The following is a 22,842-nucleotide window of genomic DNA, read 5'->3' as shown; positions in this document are numbered from 1 at the left end:
CGCTGGCTGTAGGGGGCGCTCAGCCCCACAACTGCTGCTGGCGAGGAGACCAGTCCTCCTAGGAAAGGAAGGCCTGGAAGCGGCTCCCTGTGGGTGAGCGCGGCTGTGGGGTGCTGGCACGGAGACGCAACAGTGGATCAAAACTTGGCTGGGATTTATTTGAAAAGATGCTCCCGCTGTCCTTGTGCCCCCTGGTACCAGGCCTTGGTGGGCTTGATCTGGAGCCGGGTGACTGGGCAAATCAAATACTGCCTGCCTCTCTATGGGGCCCAAGTCATCATGCCCCGGTGGCCTCAGGCTTGTCCTGAGAAGGGGACTGGATGCTTCTGGCAGATCGGTACAGGGCAAGAGGAAGAGAAGTGGACGGCGGCTCCCCAGGTGGCCGAGAACTAACTGGCATTTCTGGGAATCTCACGTAAAACTTCACTTGGGTCTTGGGAGAACCAGACACACGTGAGATGAGTAAAAAACTGGACGACTTGAAGTTCGTAGTCCGCGACTTTCCTTTACAAAGCCCTGCTGTGGCATGGTTCTCCGCCGGGCCAGGAGGTCTGAGGCCTGCCCTGCCACACGTGCAGACGCTGTTGAGGTGGCCCAGGGGTCACAGGTAGAGCTTGATGAGCTCGTCACTGACGGCTGAGGGCGTCAGGACACCCAGGTCTGTGAACAGCAGTGTGATTAAGGACGGGGAGGTGTAGTCCACCCATGGGTGCTCCTCCTTGAGGTCTCGTCCTGTCTGTGCCGACCGCAGCGTGTCCGCCTTATACTGAGGGGGAGAGAGGGGTCGTTAGTTGCCCGCATGGTTAGGGCTCTGGGTTGGTGGGACTGTGGCCGGGAAAGGGCCCGCAGGAAGTAGAGATGGCTGGGGAGGGCCAAGGGGCTGCTGTAGCCAGAGCACGCTGGCAGGGCCTGAGTGGAATTCCTTCTCCCCTCTGGAGGGTGCTGGGTGTGCTTCAGCTTCAGTTTAAAAGTAGCTGAGCCCTCCCCTGATTCTCCCACTAATCCCCTTCCCCTGCTGAGTACAATCCACCCAACTCTCAGATAAGCAAAGAGGAGTGGGAAGCTCAGGGAGGTGAAAGGCAGGCCCAAGGCCAAGTGGAAGAAAGAAGTGGAGATGGGAGCTGTACGCAGACAGTTGAGCTTGCATTGTGTCCTTTTAACACAGTGCTTAAGGGAAGGAGACACCAAGGGACGCTTTGGGAACGAGTGTACCAGTCTTAGCTTGAACAGCGGCCAGTTCACCTTTAAAGCCCAAGGATGGGAGGAAGGGAGCTGGGTTTGGGAACTGGGAGGGACCTGGGTCAGGGAACTGGGAACTGGGAGGGAGCTGGGTCATTTCCATCACTGCAGTTTTCCAAAGGTTTCCATCGGGACTTAAATACCCCTTCAAATAACGTACAGCTCTTGCCTTGAACTTATCTGGGACGTCTTGCTGATTTAACGGGAAAAGCCGGACAAACTTGAAGCTTTCTGCTACCACGTAAAAAGGCTTGTTCTGGGCTTTGGCGCAAACGGCCATCTGGTTGGTTCCAATCTGGGGAGGCAGAGAAGGGCGAGTCCTGATGTCCAGGTGAAGCAGAAGTAACAGCGCACGGATCAACGTGGCCAACGTGCAATTCTGGCTTTGGAACTAAAGAGGATCTTTTCAAAGAGAAAACCTTTCCAAGCCAGGCGATGGATAGATACTAGCTAGTAAACACGTTTAGCTCAGACATGCCCAGCCGAAGTAGAAATAAATAAATCCAACTCCTAATTGAAGCCTGCATGGAGCACGTACACACTGCACTTTCAACGCGTGTAGGCCAAGCTCCAACGGAGCGCTTCCTTGTCTGACCACTGCCACGGCTTACGGGAGCCGGGACCAGCTCACTATTCACACTCAGGTCCTGAACCGGAGCAAAACCAGGGGACAGTCTGGATCTGGACTCAGTGCACCCGACACCGGGAGCTCCTACCTTGTTAAGGATGCCTCCGTTTTCAACAACTCCTTCGGCACCGACGATGACAAGGTCTGCCTTCTCCATGATGTAGCTGCGGGAATAAAAAAGCCCCTTTACCCTGGGTCCTTGTTCGTGGTGGCGTCGTCTGCTAAGATGAGCACTGCGCTCACTGTGGTGGGTTCCCGCACTGCCGTCCTTCCTGGGTGCCGAGAGAGCAGTCGGTGTCGTGTGCCTGCCCGAAGTGCCTTGTTTTCTGCTCATTCTGGACGCCGGCGGGACAAAGACAGCTGCACTCTTCAGTGAACAAGAGGTGGTGGACTCTGGAACCCTTTCCTCATTTTCGCCAGTCGTGTGTGTCCCCGGGGAGGGAGGACTCCCTGGTCCTAGGAGCGACTGTGTGTGTGACTAAGTGGGACTCTGCCACCAACGTCAGCCCGTGGCTTAGTATGGAAGCGTCAATTACTCGTATGACCCCGCCCTCACCTTGGCATCTTGCTCTTAGAAGGTCTGAGCCCTTTATCTCATTCCCCGGCACCTGCCGTGATAGATCCTCATGTCGAGGAAAATGCTTGCCACGTTAAGGCAGCTGCCAGTTAAGAGGTGAGGTGAGACCAGTGTAGTTTATGCACGTCCCTCAAACTTTCCACCGAAAACTCCTGCTCCAATCAAGTCAGTCCTGAGCACGACGAAAGGAGAGTGTGTGATCCTTTAATGATCAATGAAGATGAGGGTGCGACAGCAAAGTGTGGTGAAGAAAACAGATGGTGCTTGGCTGTAAACTGGAATCGTGTCTGGGGTCTTACACAAGGCTTGTATTCAAACAAGCAGCCATCTGATCAAGGAGTCAACTGAGTCCACACAGAAGAAGCACACCAGCTTGTGTGATCCATAGACGGCAATGACAAAATTAAACGAAGGGAAACGTATCAGAGCTTAAACTGTGAACCCCCAATTTGTAAAAGGCTATGGACGGGGGGGAGCCCCCAACCCATCTGAAGAATGTCTAGTCAGACGAAGTCGCTGGCAGATCCCCTCTAACCACAGGCAAGGGTCTCAAACAGCCTTACTATCAGATGGGGATCATTGCAATGTTGATTCTGCCGAACCGAACTTGATACTTGGTCAGTTGACCTCCCTCTTGACCCAACCGGAATTTGTTCTGGATGCAAGTATTCCTTGTTCCACGACAAAATTTTCTTCTCTGGCTTTTAAAATATTGATGGTTGTCTTTTCTTCCTCGTTACTTGTATTTTTAGATTTATTTTATTCATACCATATTTAATTTTGGAGTATTTGTTGGGTTTCGCAGTGTGTGAAGCACGGGAGTGGATGCAGAGATAAGAGCCGCTGCTGGGTGTATAGGGGATGGAGGGGTGGGGTTAGGGAAGGTGAGGGGATTTTAGGGGTGGGGAGGGAACACTAGAACTGATTGTGAGTATACAACTCATTTTAAAATCAATTTAACCATGAGGGGAAAAAAAGGCGCAGTTCGGCCAGGCAAGATGGGCACTTACCCAACAGCAGCGTCCAGGACCACGGTGACGGGGACGTTGAGATGGCAGAGCGCTTTGGCCATTTTCTTACTGCAGGTGACAGTTTGAGAGTATTGGCGTTACGCAGCCCCACTGTGTGTCTGAAGGGTCCCTTAATTTGGACAGTGATAGACTACACAGTAGGTGGAAAGGCAGTTAGTGGTGATGGGCTATGGGGCAAACTGGAGGAGACTCTGGACCACGCAAGAATTGGGGCGCCTACAGGAGGATGTGTCTACTTGGGGCTTGGCCACGCAATACAAACTCTAAGAGTCGATGATGCAACCTCAGCTTCAGCCATGGGCAGACCTCGGGGGGAGTGTGGGTTTGCTTCCAGACCATGCAGTGACTGCACACGGGGCCCAAGTGGGTGCTGTCGTGGTGCAGTACATATAAAGGGGGCCTGGAACGGTGGGAGAGACCCCGGGCAATGCGGAGCCATGAAGCGAGCACAGGCTGTTGGGTCAATGGTGCTGCCAGGCCTGCTGAAGGCTGGGCCCTCTGCCTGCACCAAGGATGAGCTCGAGCTTCTGTGCCCGGACCGCCTGGCAGACCAGACGGGGCCAGGCCCCCATGCTATCTTGGCTGTGGAAAGTGACTGCCGGGCATGTGATGGGAAGGTACTTACCCTGACAGATCTGGCTGCGACTCTGTGATGTACACACTGAAACGTTTCTTGGCCGCCACGGCTGCTTCCAGGACTCGAAGGACCACCCGGGAGTAGGCATGGGTCAGTATCCTCTGTGGGCGGAGCGAGAAAGCCGCATCAGGCAGGGAGCCCAGGGCTGCTCCGGGGAGGTCAGAGGAGGGCTCGGAGCCCCGGTCTCAGGGCCACGTAGAAAGAGGAGCATGCTACTGTCAGAGGAGCTCCCTGTCTCATAGCCGTGCAGATATGGGACACCCCTCCCCACCAACCCCACCCCAAAGTCTTTGTCTCTGTAGGCTCCACCACGTTCCTGTGTGGTTTTCCTGTTTCTAAGGCATGGGTTAGCACCCAGGCACCAGGCAGGAAATGTGAATGAAGGTGAGTTGGTGTGGCCAGGGGTGGGGGGAACGTGGAATCCAGGAGAGGGATTCTGGGAGAGAAGCTGGGAACTCCGTGTCTCCACACCCGAGCTTCTCCAGTGTAACTGGCCGTGTACAAGGAACCTGAGAGTGCCTTCTCTGGGAGCCCGGGATCTAAGAAAACAGATCACAGACTGCAGGTGATCAAACACCTCTGTCTTGGAAGAAGTACAGCCAGAACGCGCCTTAGAAGCAAGGAGGTGAGACCTCTGATATGTCCAAAGTACATGTGACCAGGAAGGACCAGCCCCTGGAGGACATCCATGCTTCCTACACTAGTGGGTCAGTGAAAAAAACAGACAATGAGATGGAGTGACCCAGGGATGTCACACTGGGCTCAGATACAGCAATGATAGTGGGGTGGTGCAGGACCGGGCAGTGTGGGGTATGCGTCAGAACTGCCTGGACAGGACCAAACAGCAGCAATAGCCAGCTCTCACCGGGCTCACCCTGACCATGCTCCCAGGGCCGCAGCACTACCATGCATTTGCGTCTCGTGAGGACAGGTCAGATCAGAGGTACAGGTGGAACTGGTCTCCCAGCAAGAGGCCTGTAAAGCTTTTATTAGGTCTCTCCCAACAGCAAATGTCCTGATAGCCACCCCCCCACCCCGCCTCCACTGACCACAAAATGAGGGACTTGCCTCTGACTCTTAAATCCTGGCCTGTTTTATGGCCCCTTTCCCAGCCTTTGAAGCACGGTATGAAACCGATGATCTAGGTGACCCGAACGCACACAAAAGCCGGCGGCAAACAGCTGTGGAGGCCAGGTGCCCTTCCCCAAGGGGTGCTGGCTTGACTTCATCCCCTTAACCTAGCATGAGGGAGCCAGCCACCGGCACGCTGCTTTAAAACATATCAAGGGCCAACAGCCCTCCATGCAGGCTGAGGGTACAATGACCCAAACCCATGGCCGCGCCCGTCCCACCACACAGCAAGCCGAGGGTGCAGGAGAGGCTGCCCCGGCAGGTTTCCAAGGCTGTACATCTCTATGGAAGAGACGGCCTCACCTCCCCACCTGGAGCAGCTGGTGGGTCTGATCTGAGCACTTAACCCTGGTGCTTGCTGCTAGGCTGCTGTTTATCACGGCGCCACCTCACCAAATCCTCACAGCACCCTGCTATGACGTGTGTGAAAAAGGTCGCCCAGAGGGGTTTGGCAACCGGGCCAAGGGTGCTCAGCAAATGGGTGGCAGCACCAGATATTGCCCGGGTCCCTTGGACTCCAGAGCCCTCACGCCTCTCTCGCCCCGCCCACAGCACAGGAGCCTCCTCACCGCCCCGTCCTTGATGAAGGTGTGGCACAACTCTGCAATCTTGTTTCTGGAGAGCGATATTCTCCGGAGGAAGAGCTCGCCACGCTCGATCATGATCTTCTTGCATTTGGAGTAATCCTGCGGGGAGGAGAGCGGTGTGAGTGGCGGGGGAGGGGAGGGGCACGGACACAAAGCCTCCCAGGAAACGGTCAGGGAGGCAGGAGCGAGACTGAGGCTCACCGAATACTCCAGGGAGGTCAGGCTGATGAAGCGTAGGAAGAGCTCCCCGCCCGAGGACACGGCCACCGAGGAGTCCACGCCGCACAGGGTCTCTATGGCGCTGGTGAGATTCGCTCTCAGGCCCTGGATAGTCTCCCCTGGAAGGCCCATGTGCATTTTAGCCCCTAGCCCTGGTGGGGATTGAGATCCAGCCACTCAGGGACTCTTCACGGGGGGCCTGCACTAAGCTAGGACCGTGGGAGATACCGAGAACTCATCCTCGAGGAAAGCACGCTGGGTCCCTGCTCTGGAGGGAAGTTGCTGTCAGGTGAGGGAAGGTCCATAGTCAACACACACACAAGTAAACAGGCAGGCTGATTAGGGACAGAAGAGAGCTGATGGAAGAGAAAGGTGGAGCTACTTTTGGAAGAGTTGACCAGGGTGGCCCCCAGGAAGGGGACCCCTGAAAGATCTGGGGGGCAGGTTCCAGGCATAGACTATAACCATGCACAAGCCCAGGGATGGGAAGTACAGAAAGGCCAGCCTGGGTCAGTCAGGAACCACAGAGAGGGACAAGGAAGCAGAGGGGTCTGTAAGGTGCCATGGGTGGGGCTCGGGGTCTTCATGTCACTCTAAGGACAAGGGAAAGACTGGAAGCTGTCTTAGAGACATGCATCTCTAGGTCGCCCTGTGGAGAGGCCTTTCTCATTGTCCTTTTGCTTCTGCAACAATGCACTATCCTCATTGACTGACCCCTAGGACACCTAAATGAACAGATCCCAGCATGTAACAGGAATACCCGAATTCATTCCCAGATATTTACTGCTGCCTCTAGCTCCATCAACATCTGTAAAGCTGGACTAGTGCTCAAGTCTAAGCTTCGTGGTTACCTGAGATACCCTAGTTACTCGGACGGGAAGGAACCTTCACTTAAGAAAAGGGGCCGGTCCCTCGTCAGTGAGTTTATGGTCACAGAGAGAAATTTCTTAGAAATGAAGGGGGGGGGACAGAGAGGGAAGGGGGACAGGGAGTGAGGGGGAAAATGAGCTGATACCAAGGGCTCAAGTAGAAAGAAAATGAGAATGAGGATGACAACAAATGTACAAACGTGCTTGACACAATGGATGTCTGTATGGATTGTGTTAAGAGGTGCACGAGTCCCCAATAAAATGATTAAAAAAAAGACAGGAGGGGAGGGTGCGAATGGGTGTACAACTTAAAGAATGCAATCAGTGTCATAAAATGGTGCCAGTGGAAAATGCAGAATTGGCGTATGTTCCACTACGGGTGTTCTCAACAAGTGAGAGGACATTTAAAAAGAGATGGTAAATAAAACCGTCCATACGCCAAGGTGAAAGAACGGGGGAGGAGGGGAGAAGGTGCTTTGATGATAACTTGAGGACTCTCCAAGCTACAAGGAAAGTTTAAATGGAGGATGAGGGTGAGCCTGGCGGTAAGCACACACACGTCTTGTAGTTCCTGCACTTCTCTAAGAGCTATCAGAAGGGTACCCCAAGGCAGGCCATGCCCTTCACCTTTATCTCTCTTCAAGAACTCCAGCAAAGTCCGGATGGCAGCCACTGCCGAGGCCATGTCAGGATCTCCTTTCATCTGAGACTTAAAGTATTCGATTAACTCTGGGAAGGGAGAAAACAGTGACTAATCAAACTCAGTGGCGTGGACGTGTCTTCTACATCCTTCCAGGAGCCAAACCCAAATCAAACCCACTGCCACCGAGCTGATTCTGACGCACAGGCCCACAAGACAGAGGGCACCTGTTCCGGGGGTTTCTGAGATGGCAAATCTCTGCAGAAGCTCCATCTGTCTCCTGAAAAGCATTAGGGAATTCAAACCAACGACTCTGCAGCCAGTGCTAGACCCACGGCCCCACCAGCTCTCCGTTCTTCTAGGGGACAAACCAAGCCAAGTATTGTCATCGAGTCAATTCTGACTCATAGTGACCCTACAGGGCATTGTAGAACTGCTCCCTTTGAGTTTCTAAGCCTTGACGGAAGCAGAAAGCCTCATTCCAGCACATTCATTTACAGGCAGCCCGGGATTTATAGACAACCTCCCAAAAATCTCTTATTAAAAGTCCAAGGTACTTAAACAATGGTTCCTAATAACAATCAGGTGCTACTTTGCAAGACCCATCAAAACATGACTATCGCGATGCTAAAGATGTGCATCTGGAAGTGATTTTTCTTTCAGGCATAGGGAGTTACCCATATGCTAACAGACGTTAGAAACTGTACCTGTTTTGACTTATGGACAAACTCGACTTAAAGACAACCTTGGGAAAGAACTCTCGGAATCCTGGGACTGTGCAAACACATAGGTGTACTGTAACAGATCCAACAGGCAGGAATAATTCCTCCTCCACACATGAAGAACGCCTGGCTTCGAAGGCCGGCCCCCTGGCTTCCAGGTCTCGCTCTTCTGGGGGGCGGATGTAGGAAGGCGCAAGGGGTACTGGGGGCAGGTGGATCCCCCCGGGGTTCACCCCTACCCAGAGAGCTGTGGTCTGTGCAGTAGGTAGCGCATCGCACCGAGCAACCTGAACTTGGCACGAGACCTCTCAGAGAGCTGCCTGTTTGTGCGAAGTGCGGGACCGGGCGCCCTAATTTAGGCGCCTTGGCCGCGGCCGGCCTTACCTTTGTCGTCCATGATGCACCCCGGACAGCGAAGTCCCGAGCAGCCCGCGCAGCCTCGATGGAACCCGCGAAGCTCCCGGCTCTTCACCGCGAGACTGACAGCGCGGGGCGCGGGGCCGCGCGGCTCGGTGCCTCCGACTTCCGGCGCGCCGGGGGCGTGACCGCGCGTACGGCGCCAAACGAGATGACGTCACTACATGGCGCCGGAAGCGGACGGGCCGTTTCCGGCTGCTCGTCTGGCTGCTGCTGGCGGTGCGCGGGAGTGCGGGAGCCGCCATGGTGTCAGATGGTGAGAGAGGCGCCGGCACTGGGCTTCCTCCGCTCGGCCAAGGTCGCCCAGACGCAGTGCAGTTTATGGACTGGGTGGGGCCCATTTGGTCTTGCACGCATTCATCCGTTCACTTAGGAAACATGGAATGCGCTCTGTGTCCCAGGCATTATTTCCTGCGCTCGGGATAAAGCAGAGAACACGATAGACAGAGGCCGTTCTCTCGTGGCGTTACATGCCGGGGAGTGGGCACGGGGGACAGACGGGCAATCAGAAAGTAAATCGAAATGATCTCAAGGGTTGACAAGAGCCAGGAAGACAATACGATAAGACGATGTGCTGGACAGTGTCCAGGAAGGGAGCGAGCAAAATCTAGCGTGTGTCCTCCGGGAAGACCGTTATGTGTGAGCTCATCTGCTGTGAGAAGGTCCTGGGAAATTGTCCTGGAAGTGGAGAGGCCCTGTCCTGGGCCAGGCGTCTCGTTTCACCCAGAAGTGGGTTCGAGTGAAGCCGCGGGCTATAGAAGGAGCAGGTCGGGACGGCTGGAGCAAAGGGCACTAGGGATAGAGGAAGACCGCGCAGGGCCTGGTCCCTGAGCTTTTCGTGTGAGGAGGCAAGGAAATGTCATTTTCCTGCTTGCTATTTTTATAAGATCTGTGGCCTGCTGGGGGGTGGGAGGAAAGAGTGGAAAGCAAGAGACCCGCTGTGAGGCTGTAAAAGTGCCCACGCCTTGTTGCTCTGTTTGAATGCACGCCGCATCCCTGTGAAGTGAGCAACCCTAGCTTGGATCTCTCAATTTTAGATGAGGAGGTGGAGACGTTTCAGATGTGCTGGTAACACACAACACCACACAGGCAAAACAACTGTCTTTTCCTAGGGTGTCCCAGGAGCTAGGAACAAATAGTCCTGAGAATTCTGAACCTGCTTCTAAGGAGCCAGAAAGAATATAAAAGCCTGGAGGGGGAAGAGGGAGAAGACAGAGCAGTACAGAAAGTTGAGGTCCGACCGCATGCACCCGTCCCTCCCACCTAGCCCGCAAGCTTTAAACCTTCAAAAGAACTTCCTCTTTCTCACTGCCTTCAAAAAGAGACCATTTTATTGGGGGTTCTTACATCAATTGTATCAAGCATATTTGTACATATGTTGCCATCATTGTTTTCTAAACATTTACTTCCTATTCAGCCCTTTGTATCAGCTTCTCTTTTTACCCTCCCCCTACCCTCCTGACCCCATGATAAATGATTATTATTTTCATATCTTACACTGGCCGCTGTCTCCCTTCCCTCATGGTTTCTGTTGCTCGTCCCCTGGGGTGGTGGTGGTTATGTGTAGATCATTGCGATTGGTTCCCCCTGTAGGAATGGAAAGCCTCCTAGTGGAATTGACGTTAGCAGCCCAACTGGTACCCACTGTGCCACCAGGCTTCCTTGAAAAGAACTCGGTTTTGTATTTGTCAAAGTATAGGCCGGTGAGCATTTGCTTTTCTGGATCCAGAGTACTAATTAGGAATGTTAGCCTAGGTTCACTGTCAAGAGACTGAGCTCTGTTTTTGCTGCTCTTAATGTTTTCAGAAGATGAAGTGAACCTTCTTGTCATCATAGTTGATACCAACCCCATCTGGTGGGGAAAGCAAGCATTAAAAGGATCTCAGGTAAGACTGCTGTAAGAGCTTCCGGGTCACAGTGGTTGAGCTGAGAATCTGTTTCTGTTGCGTTTTGCAAAACAAATCAGAAAACAGGTGTAATTTGCAAACCATAAAAATCTCCCCCCCCACCCCACCCCACCCCCTATAATGGCCTATTCAATGGCCTGCTTCTACCCTTCACCCTAGTCCCTGTGTGTAACATTTCTGTCCCCTGACAAAGTTCCCCTGTGCCTCTGTGCAGTCAGTCTCGGCCACTGCTCGCTTCGGGACCACTGACCTGCCACTTGTCGTTGATGGTCTTTTCTGTATTGGTCCCGAAGAGTCCATGGGGTCTTCAAAACGTTCATGGAGGAAACAGAATGAAGAGCCAATGGGATTTTCCCATGAGGCCCCTCCACATTTGCATCACATAGGCATTTGGCAGCTACACAATGTGTGGCCCCCAGTGTTGCCGGTGACTGCAGCACAGAAGACATGGCACTCCTGTTGTCCCTGAAATGTACCCCAGAAATGACTTCTGGAATATGGGGCTGCCCCAGACCCGAACCACGTAAGTGGGATGAGGCAGCCATCACCTTCCAAGTGGTCTCGGCTCATGATCTCCGCGGAGGGGTGTTCCGTAGCCCAGTTGTGCCTGGTCTGGAAGTCACGGTGGGCCTGGCTCAGCCCCTGGGGGGACTGGGCCGCCCTCCCAACACGGTCTGTCTCCCTGTAACAGTTCACGCTGTCCAAATGCCTCGACGCAGCGATGGTGCTGGGCAACTCCCACTTATTCATGAACCGGTCCAACTCGCTGGCTGTGATCGCAAGTCACATTCAGGAAAGGTACGGCCATCGTCTCTGGTCATCCTGGGTAACCCCGCGCGGGCACCGCTCATACTCTGTGTCACAGAGGCTTTCTGAGTAATTTTGGCCATCTGGCATGTGGCACTTCTCCATGGTTCTCCCATTTGCTTGGTCCTTAAAGCTGCTTCCTTGGTGGGAGAATAAGCCCATGGGCTGCCAGGTCTGTGTGTCCGTCCGCACCCCCCCCCCCCCATATTTTAATCAGCGTCGAATGAAAAGGGGCGCTAGTTTGGTTAGGGTGCCAGTGGAAACTAATAGGCAGAGCTTTCGCTTTCCGTAAAGAGCATCCTCTCTGATGAGCCCAAGGGGCAGGAGGCACGAGAAGGACCTCTTTGGACCATGGCTTTATAACCACTGAGGCTGGCGCTGTCGGTTAGACACTGGGCTGCTAACTGCAAGGCTGGCAGTTCAAAACTCCCAGTTGCTTCGCAGGAGAAAGAGGAGGCCATTTGCTCCTGTGAGGATTTCTAGCCTTGGAAGCACTTGATGGCAGTGAGTGTGACTGTGTGTGTGTGTGTGTGTGTGTGTGTGTGTGTGTGTGTGTGTGTGTGTGTTTGGGGTCCATAGCATGTCCTTTTGAAGAGTGAACTAGTGGATTGTCCTTTGAGAAAATACGGTGGGGAGCAGCAGGCAGCAGCATGTGAGGAGATACCTCCCAATCCAGGACACACTCTCTTTTCCCACGTTCTCCAGAAAACACCGGCCCCACTCAGTCACTCTGGTGGCAGACACACCAGTGGGTCTATTGTGTGCATGTTCAAGATGTGAAGTTTCTCTCTGCATCTGGAGAGCGCAGCATTGCTGGGTTCCTGTTTGTCTTCAGTGGTGGGCCTTCCTTTGGCCGTTGGGCGAGGGCCGGGAGCGGGAGTCCAGGCATAACTGGATTTTCTTGTTTTTTTTGTTGTTGTTGTTGTTCCGCCTCCCATTTTAGTCGCTTCCTATATCCCGGAAAGAACGGCCGGCTGGGAGACTGCTTCGGAGATGCTGGCAACCTGCCTTCCGAATTTAATCCCTCAGGGAGCAAAGATGGAAAATACGAGCTGTTAACGGCAGCAAATGAAGTCATTGCCGAAGAGATCAAGGACCTCATGACCAAGAGTAACGGCTCGCTCTTCCCTCCCCTGTTGTTATCTTGGCAAAGGTGCTGGCTTTGAAGGCCCGGGAGGTTGAGGTTCCTGATGCCCCGCTGCTGCCACCAGCAGACATGCCACAGTGGGCGACTTTCATAAACAGAATCGATTTCCTCACAGTTTCGGAGGCCAGAGTCTGATAAGACGCTGCCGGCTCTCAGGGGCAGGCCCTTTCTCTGTCGGCTTTGTAGACAGGTCGGGGTCTCTTCAGCCTCTGTGCCTGGGCTCCTCGGAGATCACCTGCCGTGTGGGTGCCCCATCCTCTCTGCGTGTGGAATCTGCTGCACGGCTTTATTTACTTTAATGGCCTGGTGTATTTTGGGGGCTGTTGGTGTGAGACAGCAGCTGCCTCAGTCACGTAACAAAGACGGGGGTCAGGGCGGCAGCCCATCGCCTTTCGGAGGGCACAGTGCAGTCCATCGGAGATGCTCCTCGACTCTTCCTGGGCGCCCTCTCTGGGGTTCGACCCTGCGACCAGGCTCTTCTTGCTCTGTCCGTGCCTGCGGGCCGCTGAGGACTCCCTGCTCGCCCATGGGTCCACACTTCTGGACCGTGCCTTCTGAGCTCTCCTTGACCACATCCTTCAGTGGGCTGTGTGCTCTGTTTCGTCACGCTCGCCTTCCCTAGCCGTTTCACGTGAAGAACATTCCTGTGCATCTCCACTTAGGGGTCCCCTGAGGGGCCTTTCCAGTGCTTTCTCTTCAGCCACTGTGCCGTTTCCAGCCTCTCTCCCTGTCATCCCCACCCACCTCGTTGTCCACATCCTGAGCTTTCCCGTCTCTGGCTCCTCTCCTCTCCTCACATCCGCCATCTGCGGAAGCCTCCTTCTCCAGTGTCTCACCTTTTCGTTCCTCAGCTAGGTCAGGGCTTGCTCACTCTGCACTAGAGGAGTCGATTGTGGGGCTGCCCTGTGCACTGTAGCTCTGCACCCACCAGGTGTCAGTACCCGCCTCCCCGCTGTGGCAGACGGTCAAATAGGACCCCAGATGTTGTCGTCACTTGCCCAACCCCCCCGCAACCAGTAGGCCCCTGGCTGAAAGTTGTGGTCGTCGATGATGTCATCACGTCTGTACTGACTCCGTTCTCTCCCCACTCAAGTCCCCCCCCCCACGGCCTGCAAGGTTCTCCTCCTTAAAAGCATCCTGTGCTCCAGGGTTAATCCAGAATGCGGCGTGCCTCCGGACGCCGCTCCTCCTAAGGGGCCTCATGACATTCCGTTCCCGGGGTGAGCCGCATTCTGTGTCTCGGACCACCCGCGGGTGGTGTGTGCAGTGTGACCTGAACGCTGGTGTGGCCCCCTCTGTCCTAACGCTGTTCTGTGTTCACTGGTTTCAGAAGCCATTTTGAAAATGTGTGCTTTCCGTCTTGGGGGAGAATGCTTTGGTTTGAAAATGATTTCAGATCAAGGACGTGCTTCAAGAATTCCTGTAATTTAAGAATGTCCTTCTCTGCAGGTGACTTAAAGGGCCAACACACGGAAACTCTGCTGGCCGGGTCCCTCGCCAAAGCGCTCTGCTGTATCCTGCCTGGCTTCATCCTGGTGGGGGTGTTGCACGTGAGAGGGCCCAGTGCCGTAGCTGTCCTGTCAGGCTGTGTAGAGCCGGCACGTGGGGCTTTGCCGGAGCTCTCTCCCTCTGAATGACGGGTGGTTCGAACCATTCATCTCTCCGTCACCAGGCGGGCGCTCAACCGCTGTGCTACCAGGCTGCTCCTTCTGTAATAAGCAAATCTTGTGTGGTCACACAATCGTAGGGGTCTGGGTAAGTGGAGGCCCAAGTGTTCTAAAGTGGTGGAGATTAGAGAGCCACTGGTCTGACTGGGAGGCAGCCATGCACGGGCCCCTGCTCCTGAGAGCCACAGCCTTAGGTCCTCCCAGAGATGCCTTCCCTCGTGGGGGCTCCGCAGATCCAGTCAGTGGCAGGCAGCGACAATGCCGATGCTGTCCCGCCCCATTTCCTTTTTCTCCGTCGTTTCATCAAACTGAAAGTTCTACACAACAGAACCAAAAAACAGCAAATAGATGCTGGCTCTGCAGTGCCACAAGATGATCCGCGAAGACCAGGGACAGGACACGTTAGAAAGCTTCTTGCCGCGGTCTGTCCTCTCCCCACCGGGACTGCTGCTGCCTTCGCGCTCATTTGGATGCCCTGGGCTGGCTTTGCCTTCTCTCTGCCCCATCTTTCTGGAATTCGGGGTCATGTTGGGCTTTACTAGCTGCTAGCCGACCCTGGGGCTTCATTGAAGGAGTCCTTGCCCCTCCCTAGGCAGCGGGATGGTTTCACGTGGAGCACAGGTCTAGAACCGCTTGCAGAGCATTGCCCTCGGGCCCCGGGGAGTCCAGCATCCCCCAGTCCGTGGAACGTGCTTCTTGTTGTCAGTGCTGAGCACTGGGCTATATAGTATAGTACTCAGAGGTCCCTCATTTGATTGGCTCTCTAATGTGCTTACTGGTGGTCCCCGTATCTAAATCTAGGATCTGGTAGACAAGCACAGGCCAGTCACGTTGGTCATTTTAATTTTGGGGGAGAGGTGCAAGATCATACTTTGGTCCCTTTACAAACCCCATTGGTGGCCCAGACGTAGTGTTGCAGCCTCCTCACCCCCCTGCCGAGACTCTGGCTGTGTGTTTCTCACGGTGAACGGCCCCTTCTCTCTCCTTGAGGTGAGTGCTGGGTTTATGAAACTATGATCTGAGGTTATTTTCCTGGTAACTGTAACTACTTCAAAATAGATTTCTTTTTGTTCCTTAATGCGAGTAAAATAAGACATCCATCGAATGAACAAGGAAGTTAAAGGTAGGCGCCCAGGCCTTTCTGCGCGAACTCACTTGGCTTATTTTACTCCTAAGGGTGGTGGGCTGACGGGAAATAGGTTGAAAAATCTACTCCAAAAAATATGGTGAGGTTGTCATTTTTTTATTTCCCTTTACAGATAATCAGGAGATGAAGTCAAGGATATTGGTAAGACTTAAGAAACCCGCCCCATCTCTCTCGACCGCCTGTAGAGCCGATTAGAAAGCATAAGAGGGAGCTCAGCTCCTTTGACAACAGAGCCCTGGTGGGGGGTAGGCATTACATATTGGCTGCTCTCTGTAAGGTAAGCAGTTTGGAACCATCCGGAGTTACGCTGGACAAAGATGAGGCTCTCTACTCTCGGAAACCCACAAGGGCAGTTCCATTGCCCCTGTCTTGTGTGGTCACTCTGAGTAGGAATTGGCTTGGTGGTTGGAGCTGACATGCAGCATGAAGTGCCTGGACAGTCTTACCAGGCCGTGTGAAGTCGACGTGAGGGAGCGCTTTCATGAGACGACTGAAAGAACCCTCAGAGACCCAAAAGAAAGGAGGCAGGGGAGAGGCACCGTTTGCTCTTCCAAAAGCCGACTGTCAGTTCAGTGCAGTCTCAGAAGTTTTCAGTGACTCCCCTCTCCTCCCACCTCTAGCAGGGTGTGGGGGATTGCAAGAGAAATGGGAAATTGGTGCCAGGAGCCTTCTGGAAGCGCGTGTCTCTGTTGGGCCTCCGAGCGCCGTCTAGCGCTGTCGCGGCAGTGTCCTGTGGGGAAAGTAACTGGCCAATGGGAAGTCCAGGCATGAAAGGAAGCACATGTGGGAACTTGACTTGTGCTACAGGGTACGCCTGAGCCAGGAGCCCTGGCAGCCCAGTCGCAGAGGCTGCCTGGGAAGCCCGGCAGCTGCTCCTCAGGAGAAGGACGAGGCGCTCTGCCTGCGCCAGACGGTGCAGGTCTGTGACCCTTGGGGTCCTGGGAGTCAGAATCGACCCGGCGGGCGGCAGTGAGTGGGCTGCTTATCAGGGGGAAGAATGTGTGCTTCTCAGTAAAACAGAAGGGCTGGTGGTTTTAGGGGGAACCATATCGCACTGATCATCACTGACTATGTGTAAAGGTCAAGTGTCAGAATTACCGTGAAAAACCAAGTTACACAAGTGCTCGGAGGAACTAAGTGCTTATGGTCCTGGGATGCCGAGTGGCAAGGACAGCTCGTATGACAAACGCGAAACACCCGAGCAATCAAGAGAGCAGAGTCCTGAGGACCCTTCCTTCCAAGACGTCTGCCTGGCACACGAAGAGCTAGTGTCTTTCTGTAAGATGAGAAAAAACAATGCTTTTTTTCCTAAACATCAAAATGAGATCTCAGACATAGGCCTTTGGCAGGGCTTCCATGCGTTAGTTTGCACTGCGTTGTCTTCATTGTGTCCGAGTGTCTGTGATCGCACTCCGTGCCCCTCAGAAACATGTCCGTGTGTCTGAGTGGACGGACGATGCTTGTCCTTCAGTTACAAGTTAACTTGTAAGGGACACCGTCTACCCCGGAAGCACGGGTGGGAAGCAGAGCAGGCAGCTCAAGGAGAAGCTCGAACTGCCCGCCGCCCCTGCGCGTGCTCCGCCCAGGAGCACCGCTGTGAAAGCTTCCATTGTTCGTTGGCCGCTTGCACGGCCAAAGCTGGCAGAACCCGGCTGTTCCGCGCTCTGGGTCAGCAGCAGCGTTGGGATGGGTGGTTTCGGTTTGATTTCTCCGGAGGCCGTCTGATGACCTACGCAAGTGAAATGGGCCTGCGTCTCAGCAAACTCACACAGAACGAGAGGCGCGTGCGAAGGGCACCGGGGTGTTCTCCATCCATACGTGGCTCAACACGAGAACCCTGGGACTGCCCCATAGCCCCCTGGGCCTGGCACTGAGGGACCCTCTGTCAGGGCATCTGGAAGGGTGATGTCATCCGCCTTCATTGACGCTAGTAGATTTTGGGGGGCAGGGAGTATATTTTGGGTATGTGTATCTTTGTGGGTTGTGTTCAGGGTGTGTGTGTGTATTCTGGGTGTGCGTTTTGGGTGGTGAGTGTGTGAGGTGTGCATTGGGTATGACTTTTGAGTATAAATGATTTTTTAAAATCATTTTACTAGGGGCTCATACAACTCATCACAATCCATACATACATCAGTTGTGTAGAGCACATACGTGCATTCATTGCCCTCATCATCCTCAAAACATTTGTTATCCACCCAAGTCCCTGGCATCAGCTCCTCAGAGTATAAATGGTTTTTTGTGTGTGTACTTTTGTGCATAAGTACGTGTGCATGTGTGTGTTCCGGGTGTGTGTGTGTGGTGTACGTGTATTTTGGATTTGAATGTGTATGAGCGTGTATTTCTGGGGTGATGCCCTCTAGAAGGAGGTCCGTCAAGCCCTGTGTAAGACTGCTCTTTGGGCAGTGGGCTCGGGGGTCCTCTGTGTACTTGTCGGTAGTGTTCAGGGCAGGGCAGTAGAGACTGTTACAGCAGAGGCCTGGCCACAGTGGGTGGTGAGGGTGCCCGAAGTGCTGCTGGGCCTGACCTCGACGGCGTTTTGCAGGTGATTAAGGCGGCAGAAGACAGCGCGCTGCAGTACATGAACTTCATGAACGTCATCTTCGCGGCTCAGAAGCAGGTGAGCGCGGAGCCCACCGTTTAAAGAGGAATCTGCCTTCACAGAACAACCCCAAGCCACACCCCCTCTCATCGTGTCAGTTCCGACTCCCAGTGACCCTCCATAGGGTCGGTAGGACTGAACTTTGAGGGAGCAGCTCTGCCTCCCCCGGAGCAGCGGGGAGATCTGAACTGGTGACCTTGCCGTGAGCGACCGACAGCCCTGCCTGGTTCCTTCCAGTGTTTGCCGTGACGGGCTCCGGTGTTTCGTAAGCCTTGTCCCTGGGTTAGGACTTGGTTGCTCGTTGTTTTAAGGAGCCCTGGTGGCGCAGTGATGAAGCGCTCCACCACAGCCTAGAGGTCAGCAGTTCGAGCCCACCAGCTGCTCCGTGGGAAAGAGACATGGCAGCTTTGACCGTCCCATGGGAGAAGCTCCATTCCCTTCCAGGGTCACTCAGACAGAACTGCCTCAATGGCAGTGGACGGTAGCGGTCATTTTCCGTTCGGGGCCCTGAACTCCCTGAGAGTGTGAGGGACCCCAAGTGCCTCGTCTGGTTCTGTGGGCCTCACTCAACCCTTCCAGTGCATCGTAGGCCCCTAGGCTAAGTGCCTCTGGTCGCAGAACCCGGCTGCGTAAACGCCGCCTCAGCTTCTCTCTCTACTGGAGTGAGGCTCGCAAAGACTGGGGATTTGTACTTTGCAAATAGGAACCAAAGGCTCCTGGGTGTTACTGTGAGTAGCATTTTTATGCCCTTTGCTTAGAAACATCCCAGACCTTTGAGTAAACACGAGTTGACGTACGGTGCGGCTGTGGCTGAGGCTCCTGCCTTCCAGTGTGAAGGGACAACAATGGAGGGACCAGAGCGTGTCCCTGTGGCTGTGTGGCCACAGCTGGACCACGTCCTGCGCATGACACAGCTCCCTGCAGAGCTAGTCTGGCGTAAAGAGCCCCATGCAGCGCTTGGCGGCCCCGCCTAGCGCACAGTAGGCGTCATCGTGGGCAGCTGTCGCCCTCTTAGTGCCGATACTCCCTTAATGAGGTCAAATGTTCATTTCAGAATATTTTGATCGATGCCTGCGTCTTGGACTCCGATTCAGGACTCCTCCAACAGGTACGCCTTAAAAGTGAGGTTCCCAGCTTTCAGCAGGTGTGTGGCTGTTGTTAGGGGTGACCTGGTGTACCACACAGTGCCACACCGCCCGGTCCTGCACGACCCGCTGCAGTGGCTGGGTCTGAGCCCGCCATTGGAGGTCACTGTACGGAGCAGTGCAGCTGGGTGAGGGGCTTCGTTTTCTGTGCGGTTGCCTTTTGGGGGAGATGGACATATTCTAGAACTAGACGGTGAGTCTTCCGGTACGGAGACTACATCTTGAACTTCGTGTAAAGGAGAGAGTACTGAGGGCAGCAACTACACGTATGACCCTGACCCTGTGGGACAGAAGCCGGGCACAAGAGGCTACCGATGTAGGCCTCCTTTCTATGAGTTGCCCAGAAAGGACAGGTCCAAAGAGACGGCAGGTGCACTGGTGACGGGGGTGACAGGGAATGGGTACAAGGCTGCTTTTGGGGTTGACTTTGTTCTGACACGAGGTGGTGGAACCCTGGGGTTTGCGGTGTGAATTGTCATCTCAACACAGCGGTTATTAAGGAGACATGACGGAAACAAGTGCAGGTGGCAGCGATCCCGTGTCCCGGCAGCAGTCGTACAGGGGAAAGGGCCCACACTCCTAAGGGTCAGAGGACGCTGGCCAAGAGGAAAGAGACGCAGGCAGGCCTCGTGCCACCGCACTCCCCAGCGTCGGTTCCCCTCCGACAACTTCTGCACAAGTTGTTCACCTGCGTCAGTTGCAGCCTTCGCTGTGTGAATGTCGTTTTCTGTTTCCGTTCTCTCTGCTCCTCCCCTGCCCCCTTGCGTGCTCCTCTTGGCTTCAGAGCTGCCGTGTGCCAGGTGACCTCCAGAGGAGAAAGTGCTTAGGGAGGCTATTTCTCAACTACAAGGTCACTTCAGGGGCCAGTTTGGGTCCAAGGCATGGGGAGTATCTCCAGGCAGTCCTCCCGGAAGCCCTCCAGTCGTCACTGCCCCAGGAAAGATGGAGTTAATTGTTGCTGTTGTTGCTGTGCCTGACAGGAGCCTGAGTTCTGATCCCTGTTTCCTCCTATCCTCTTGTGACCCTAATCGAAATGGTCAGTAGTGGTGGCCGGGCACCATCTAGTTCCTCTGGTCTCGAGGCAGTTGAGACTGTGGCTTGAGTAGAGGCCATAGCACCTTCCCTTACTAAGACCCGAGGACTTGCCCCATGGAGAAGCTGCGCGTGGGCTTGTTCGGCAGCGAGTCCTCTGGGTGTCTTGCAGGCCTGTGACATCACCGGGGGACTGTACTTGAAGGTGCCTCAGATGCCCTCCCTTCTGCAGTACTTGCTGGTAAGGACTTGAGGCTTGGCACCCCCACACTCAGTAGCCTGGATGGGAGCAACTGGAGGAAAGGGAGCAATGGATTGCCATGGAGAGTGGAAGCTGAGGTGGGTGGACTTGCTAACCTGGCAAGGCGTTGGCAGACTGTTGGCACCTACAGGGCCTGCGTGTGGGAGGTGCTCAGGCATGAGACCAAACCCCAGACGAACCAGTTGCTGTCGGGTTAATTCCGACCCCCTCCCGGCGGTCCTGTGCTCCAGGGGGTCTTCCCAGAAACAGCTCTCCAGACCTGCCTGCCTACGTGTCCCTGGGCGGGCTGGAACAATCAACCTTGTGATTAGTAGTTGAGCGCTTTACCAGTTGCTCTGCCCAGAGACGCTGCCCCATGAGTTACGCAGTGGATGTAAGCCTGGGAAACCCTGCAAGGCAGATCGGCTCTGTTTTCAGACTCTGGGGAAGTAAACCTGCCTTGCCTCTTCCCACAGTGGGTTTTCCTTCCGGATCAAGACCAGCGGTCTCAGCTGATCCTCCCGCCCCCGATTCACGTGGACTACCGGGCAGCCTGCTTCTGCCACCGCACCCTCATTGAGATCGGCTACGTGTGCTCCGTGTGCCTGTCCAGTGAGCTCGGGGCCCGCTCGGTGGGGGTAGAGGACAGGGCCCCGATGGGCTCAGCCACCTGGGTCTCAATCACTCTCCCCCTTCTTCCCCTCTGACTCCACAGTCTTCTGCAACTTCAGCCCCATCTGCACCACGTGCGAGTGAGTCTCTGCGGCTGCTGGGAGGCGGGGTCCCAGGGAGCGACGAGAGCGTTGATAAAAGCTTGCCCTCTCCTTTCAGGACGGCCTTCAAGATCTCTCTGCCGCCCGTGCTGAAGGCCAAGAAGAAGAAGCTCAAGGTGTCGGCCTGAGGAGAAAGTCGAACCCCTACCTCTCTGCACTCAGGAGCCGGAATTGTGGGGTGGCCCCTTTGTTGGGAAGGACCTGGAAGATTACGCTGCCCGCCCTGTCCCCCAGGGTCTTTGTGAAATCTCTTCTGGCTGGTGTTTGTTGTGAAAGGGGAGCAAGAACAAGCGTGTGAGTCGTTGGTGAACGGAACGATGGTTCATCAGTCTTGGCAGTTAGGATGGATCACAGGCCGGCTGCAGATAGGCCAAGTCCAGAGCCGTGCTGTGACATGTATACTATGTGACATTTGAACCCTGTTTGTGGGGGAATGGTGTACACGGTCACTCACGGACTAATGCCATTCCTGGAAGTGGCACTTCTTCCTTCAACGGTTAACCTCAGCAGCTGTCATGTCAATAAAACCCTTGTTGTCTCACTGGAGGTGTGATTCGTCTTAGTTTGCAGATATTAGCAGGTAGTGTGACTTTGGCCTGCCACCAGTGCATGTTTGGGCAGACTTATCCTGAGAAGATGCTTGGCTTGCTCACAAGTTTAAGGATAGCATCAGGTCTTGAATGGGCAAGAGGGGTGAGGACTGAAGTCCATTAGAAACCGGACAGAAGCACAAACTCACTGCCAGTGAATTGATTCTGACTCATAGCAACACAGCACACAGTTCCCAAGATTGTGAGTCTTTACTGGAGCGGACAGCTTCATCTTTTTCCTGCTGAATGGCTGCAGGTTTCGAACCACCAACCTTCGAGTTAATGACCTGTTGCCTAACCCTCATCACTATCAAGTAGTGCAGTATTTACACATCAAAACACTGCAGAGCTAAACAGGACTTTTTATGCCTGTGTTTTATATTCAAAGAAATATCACAGAACCCTAAGAAAAGTTCCCTCTGGCAGCTGATTTGTAAGACTGTCCTTGAATTTCAAAAGTAACTTTTTCATTTTTTCTTATTGTTGACTGTGAGGCTCTGGAGGACCAGGGTCCTTGCAACTCTGATGTCTTGGTAAATATCTCCCTGCAACCAGAAGAGAGGGGAGGCCTGTACCCTGGAGACCCTGGGTGGTGCCGGTCCTCCCTGGTGGAGTCCCCGGTGGTAAGCACTGGGCTACTTACCCTCAGGTTGGCAGTTTAAACCACTCAGCTGCCTTGGAAGAAAGGCCTGGTGATTGGTTTCTGAAAGATCAGCCATTGAAAACCTTATGAAGCACGGTTTACCCTGACAACAAGGAGTTGCCATGGTGACAAGTGGTTTGGGCTTTGAATTGTCATTGGGCGTAGGCGAGCAGGTCCGAACTCTCAGTGGCCCTGGTACAGCAGCAGGAATTCATCCTGGTTCTGCGCCCCCCCACAGTATTATTCTTGACTCCATCGTTGCAGCCTCTGTGTCAGTCCATGTTTTTGAGTGTCCCTCTTGTGCTGACCTACTTCACCAAGCGTGATGTCCTTCCCTGGGGACTGTCTCCTGATCATGTGTCCACAGTAGGCCACAGGCATCAGCCTTACTTCCTAAGCGCATTCTGGCTACATTTCTTCCAAGACCAATTTGTTCATTCTTCTGGC

The 22,842-nt window shown here is 54.3% G+C and overlaps 2 protein-coding genes across 7 annotated transcripts; one reads left to right on the top strand and one right to left on the bottom strand.

Annotated features, from left to right (window-relative positions):
• Positions 1 to 133: 133 nt before the first annotated feature.
• Positions 134 to 8,807, bottom strand: EIF2B1 (eukaryotic translation initiation factor 2B subunit alpha). Its single transcript, XM_075535050.1, has 9 exons — positions 8,665 to 8,807; positions 7,546 to 7,647; positions 6,032 to 6,168; positions 5,813 to 5,929; positions 4,101 to 4,213; positions 3,455 to 3,523; positions 1,956 to 2,031; positions 1,409 to 1,534; positions 134 to 766 (listed from the first exon to the last, which is right to left on the bottom strand). Exons 1-9 carry the CDS (start codon positions 8,675 to 8,677, stop codon positions 602 to 604), a joined length of 918 nt encoding a protein of 305 aa, XP_075391165.1. The 5' UTR covers positions 8,678 to 8,807; the 3' UTR covers positions 134 to 601.
• A 66-nt stretch (positions 8,808 to 8,873) lies between these two features.
• Positions 8,874 to 21,696, top strand: GTF2H3 (general transcription factor IIH subunit 3). Of its 6 annotated transcripts, none has more exons than XM_075534005.1 (13): positions 8,874 to 8,953; positions 10,504 to 10,583; positions 11,296 to 11,402; positions 12,355 to 12,521; positions 14,008 to 14,070; positions 15,319 to 15,348; positions 15,485 to 15,513; positions 17,915 to 17,989; positions 19,026 to 19,079; positions 20,321 to 20,389; positions 20,866 to 21,001; positions 21,105 to 21,141; positions 21,221 to 21,696. In XM_075534005.1, the coding sequence occupies exons 1-13, from the start codon at positions 8,941 to 8,943 to the stop codon at positions 21,288 to 21,290; spliced, it is 930 nt and encodes a 309-aa protein (XP_075390120.1). In that variant the 5' UTR covers positions 8,874 to 8,940; the 3' UTR covers positions 21,291 to 21,696. The 6 variants fall into 6 exon arrangements, with proteins under 6 accessions (XP_075390120.1, XP_075390119.1, XP_075390121.1 ...); XM_075534004.1 differs by having other exon boundaries at positions 8,928 to 8,995; XM_075534006.1 differs by lacking the exon at positions 8,874 to 8,953 and adding an exon at positions 9,060 to 9,931.
• The last annotated feature ends 1,146 nt before the right edge of the window (positions 21,697 to 22,842 follow it).

The sequence above is a fragment of the Tenrec ecaudatus genome, chromosome 16 (assembly GCF_050624435.1).
Source record: "Tenrec ecaudatus isolate mTenEca1 chromosome 16, mTenEca1.hap1, whole genome shotgun sequence".
Taxonomy (NCBI): Eukaryota; Metazoa; Chordata; class Mammalia; order Afrosoricida; family Tenrecidae; genus Tenrec; species Tenrec ecaudatus.
This window is presented reverse-complemented; position numbering and strand designations above follow the sequence as displayed.

Bases quoted from the DNA above. Each gene is read 5' to 3' on its own strand.
- EIF2B1 (XM_075535050.1), bottom strand. The intron at 5,930-6,031 runs GTGAGCCTCAGT...TCCTCCCCGCAG, and splicing joins TGACCTCCCTGGAGTATTCG to GATTACTCCAAATGCAAGAA. The intron at 3,524-4,100 runs GTAAGTACCTTC...TGTCACCTGCAG, and splicing joins TCGCAGCCAGATCTGTCAGG to TAAGAAAATGGCCAAAGCGC.
- GTF2H3 (XM_075534004.1), top strand. From the start codon at position 8,941: ATGGTGTCAGATGGTGAGAGAGGCGCCGGCACTGGGCTTCCTCCGCTC. The intron at 10,584-11,295 runs GTAAGACTGCTG...TCCCTGTAACAG, and splicing joins AAGCATTAAAAGGATCTCAG to TTCACGCTGTCCAAATGCCT. The intron at 21,002-21,104 runs GTGAGCTCGGGG...CTGACTCCACAG, and splicing joins GTGCTCCGTGTGCCTGTCCA to TCTTCTGCAACTTCAGCCCC.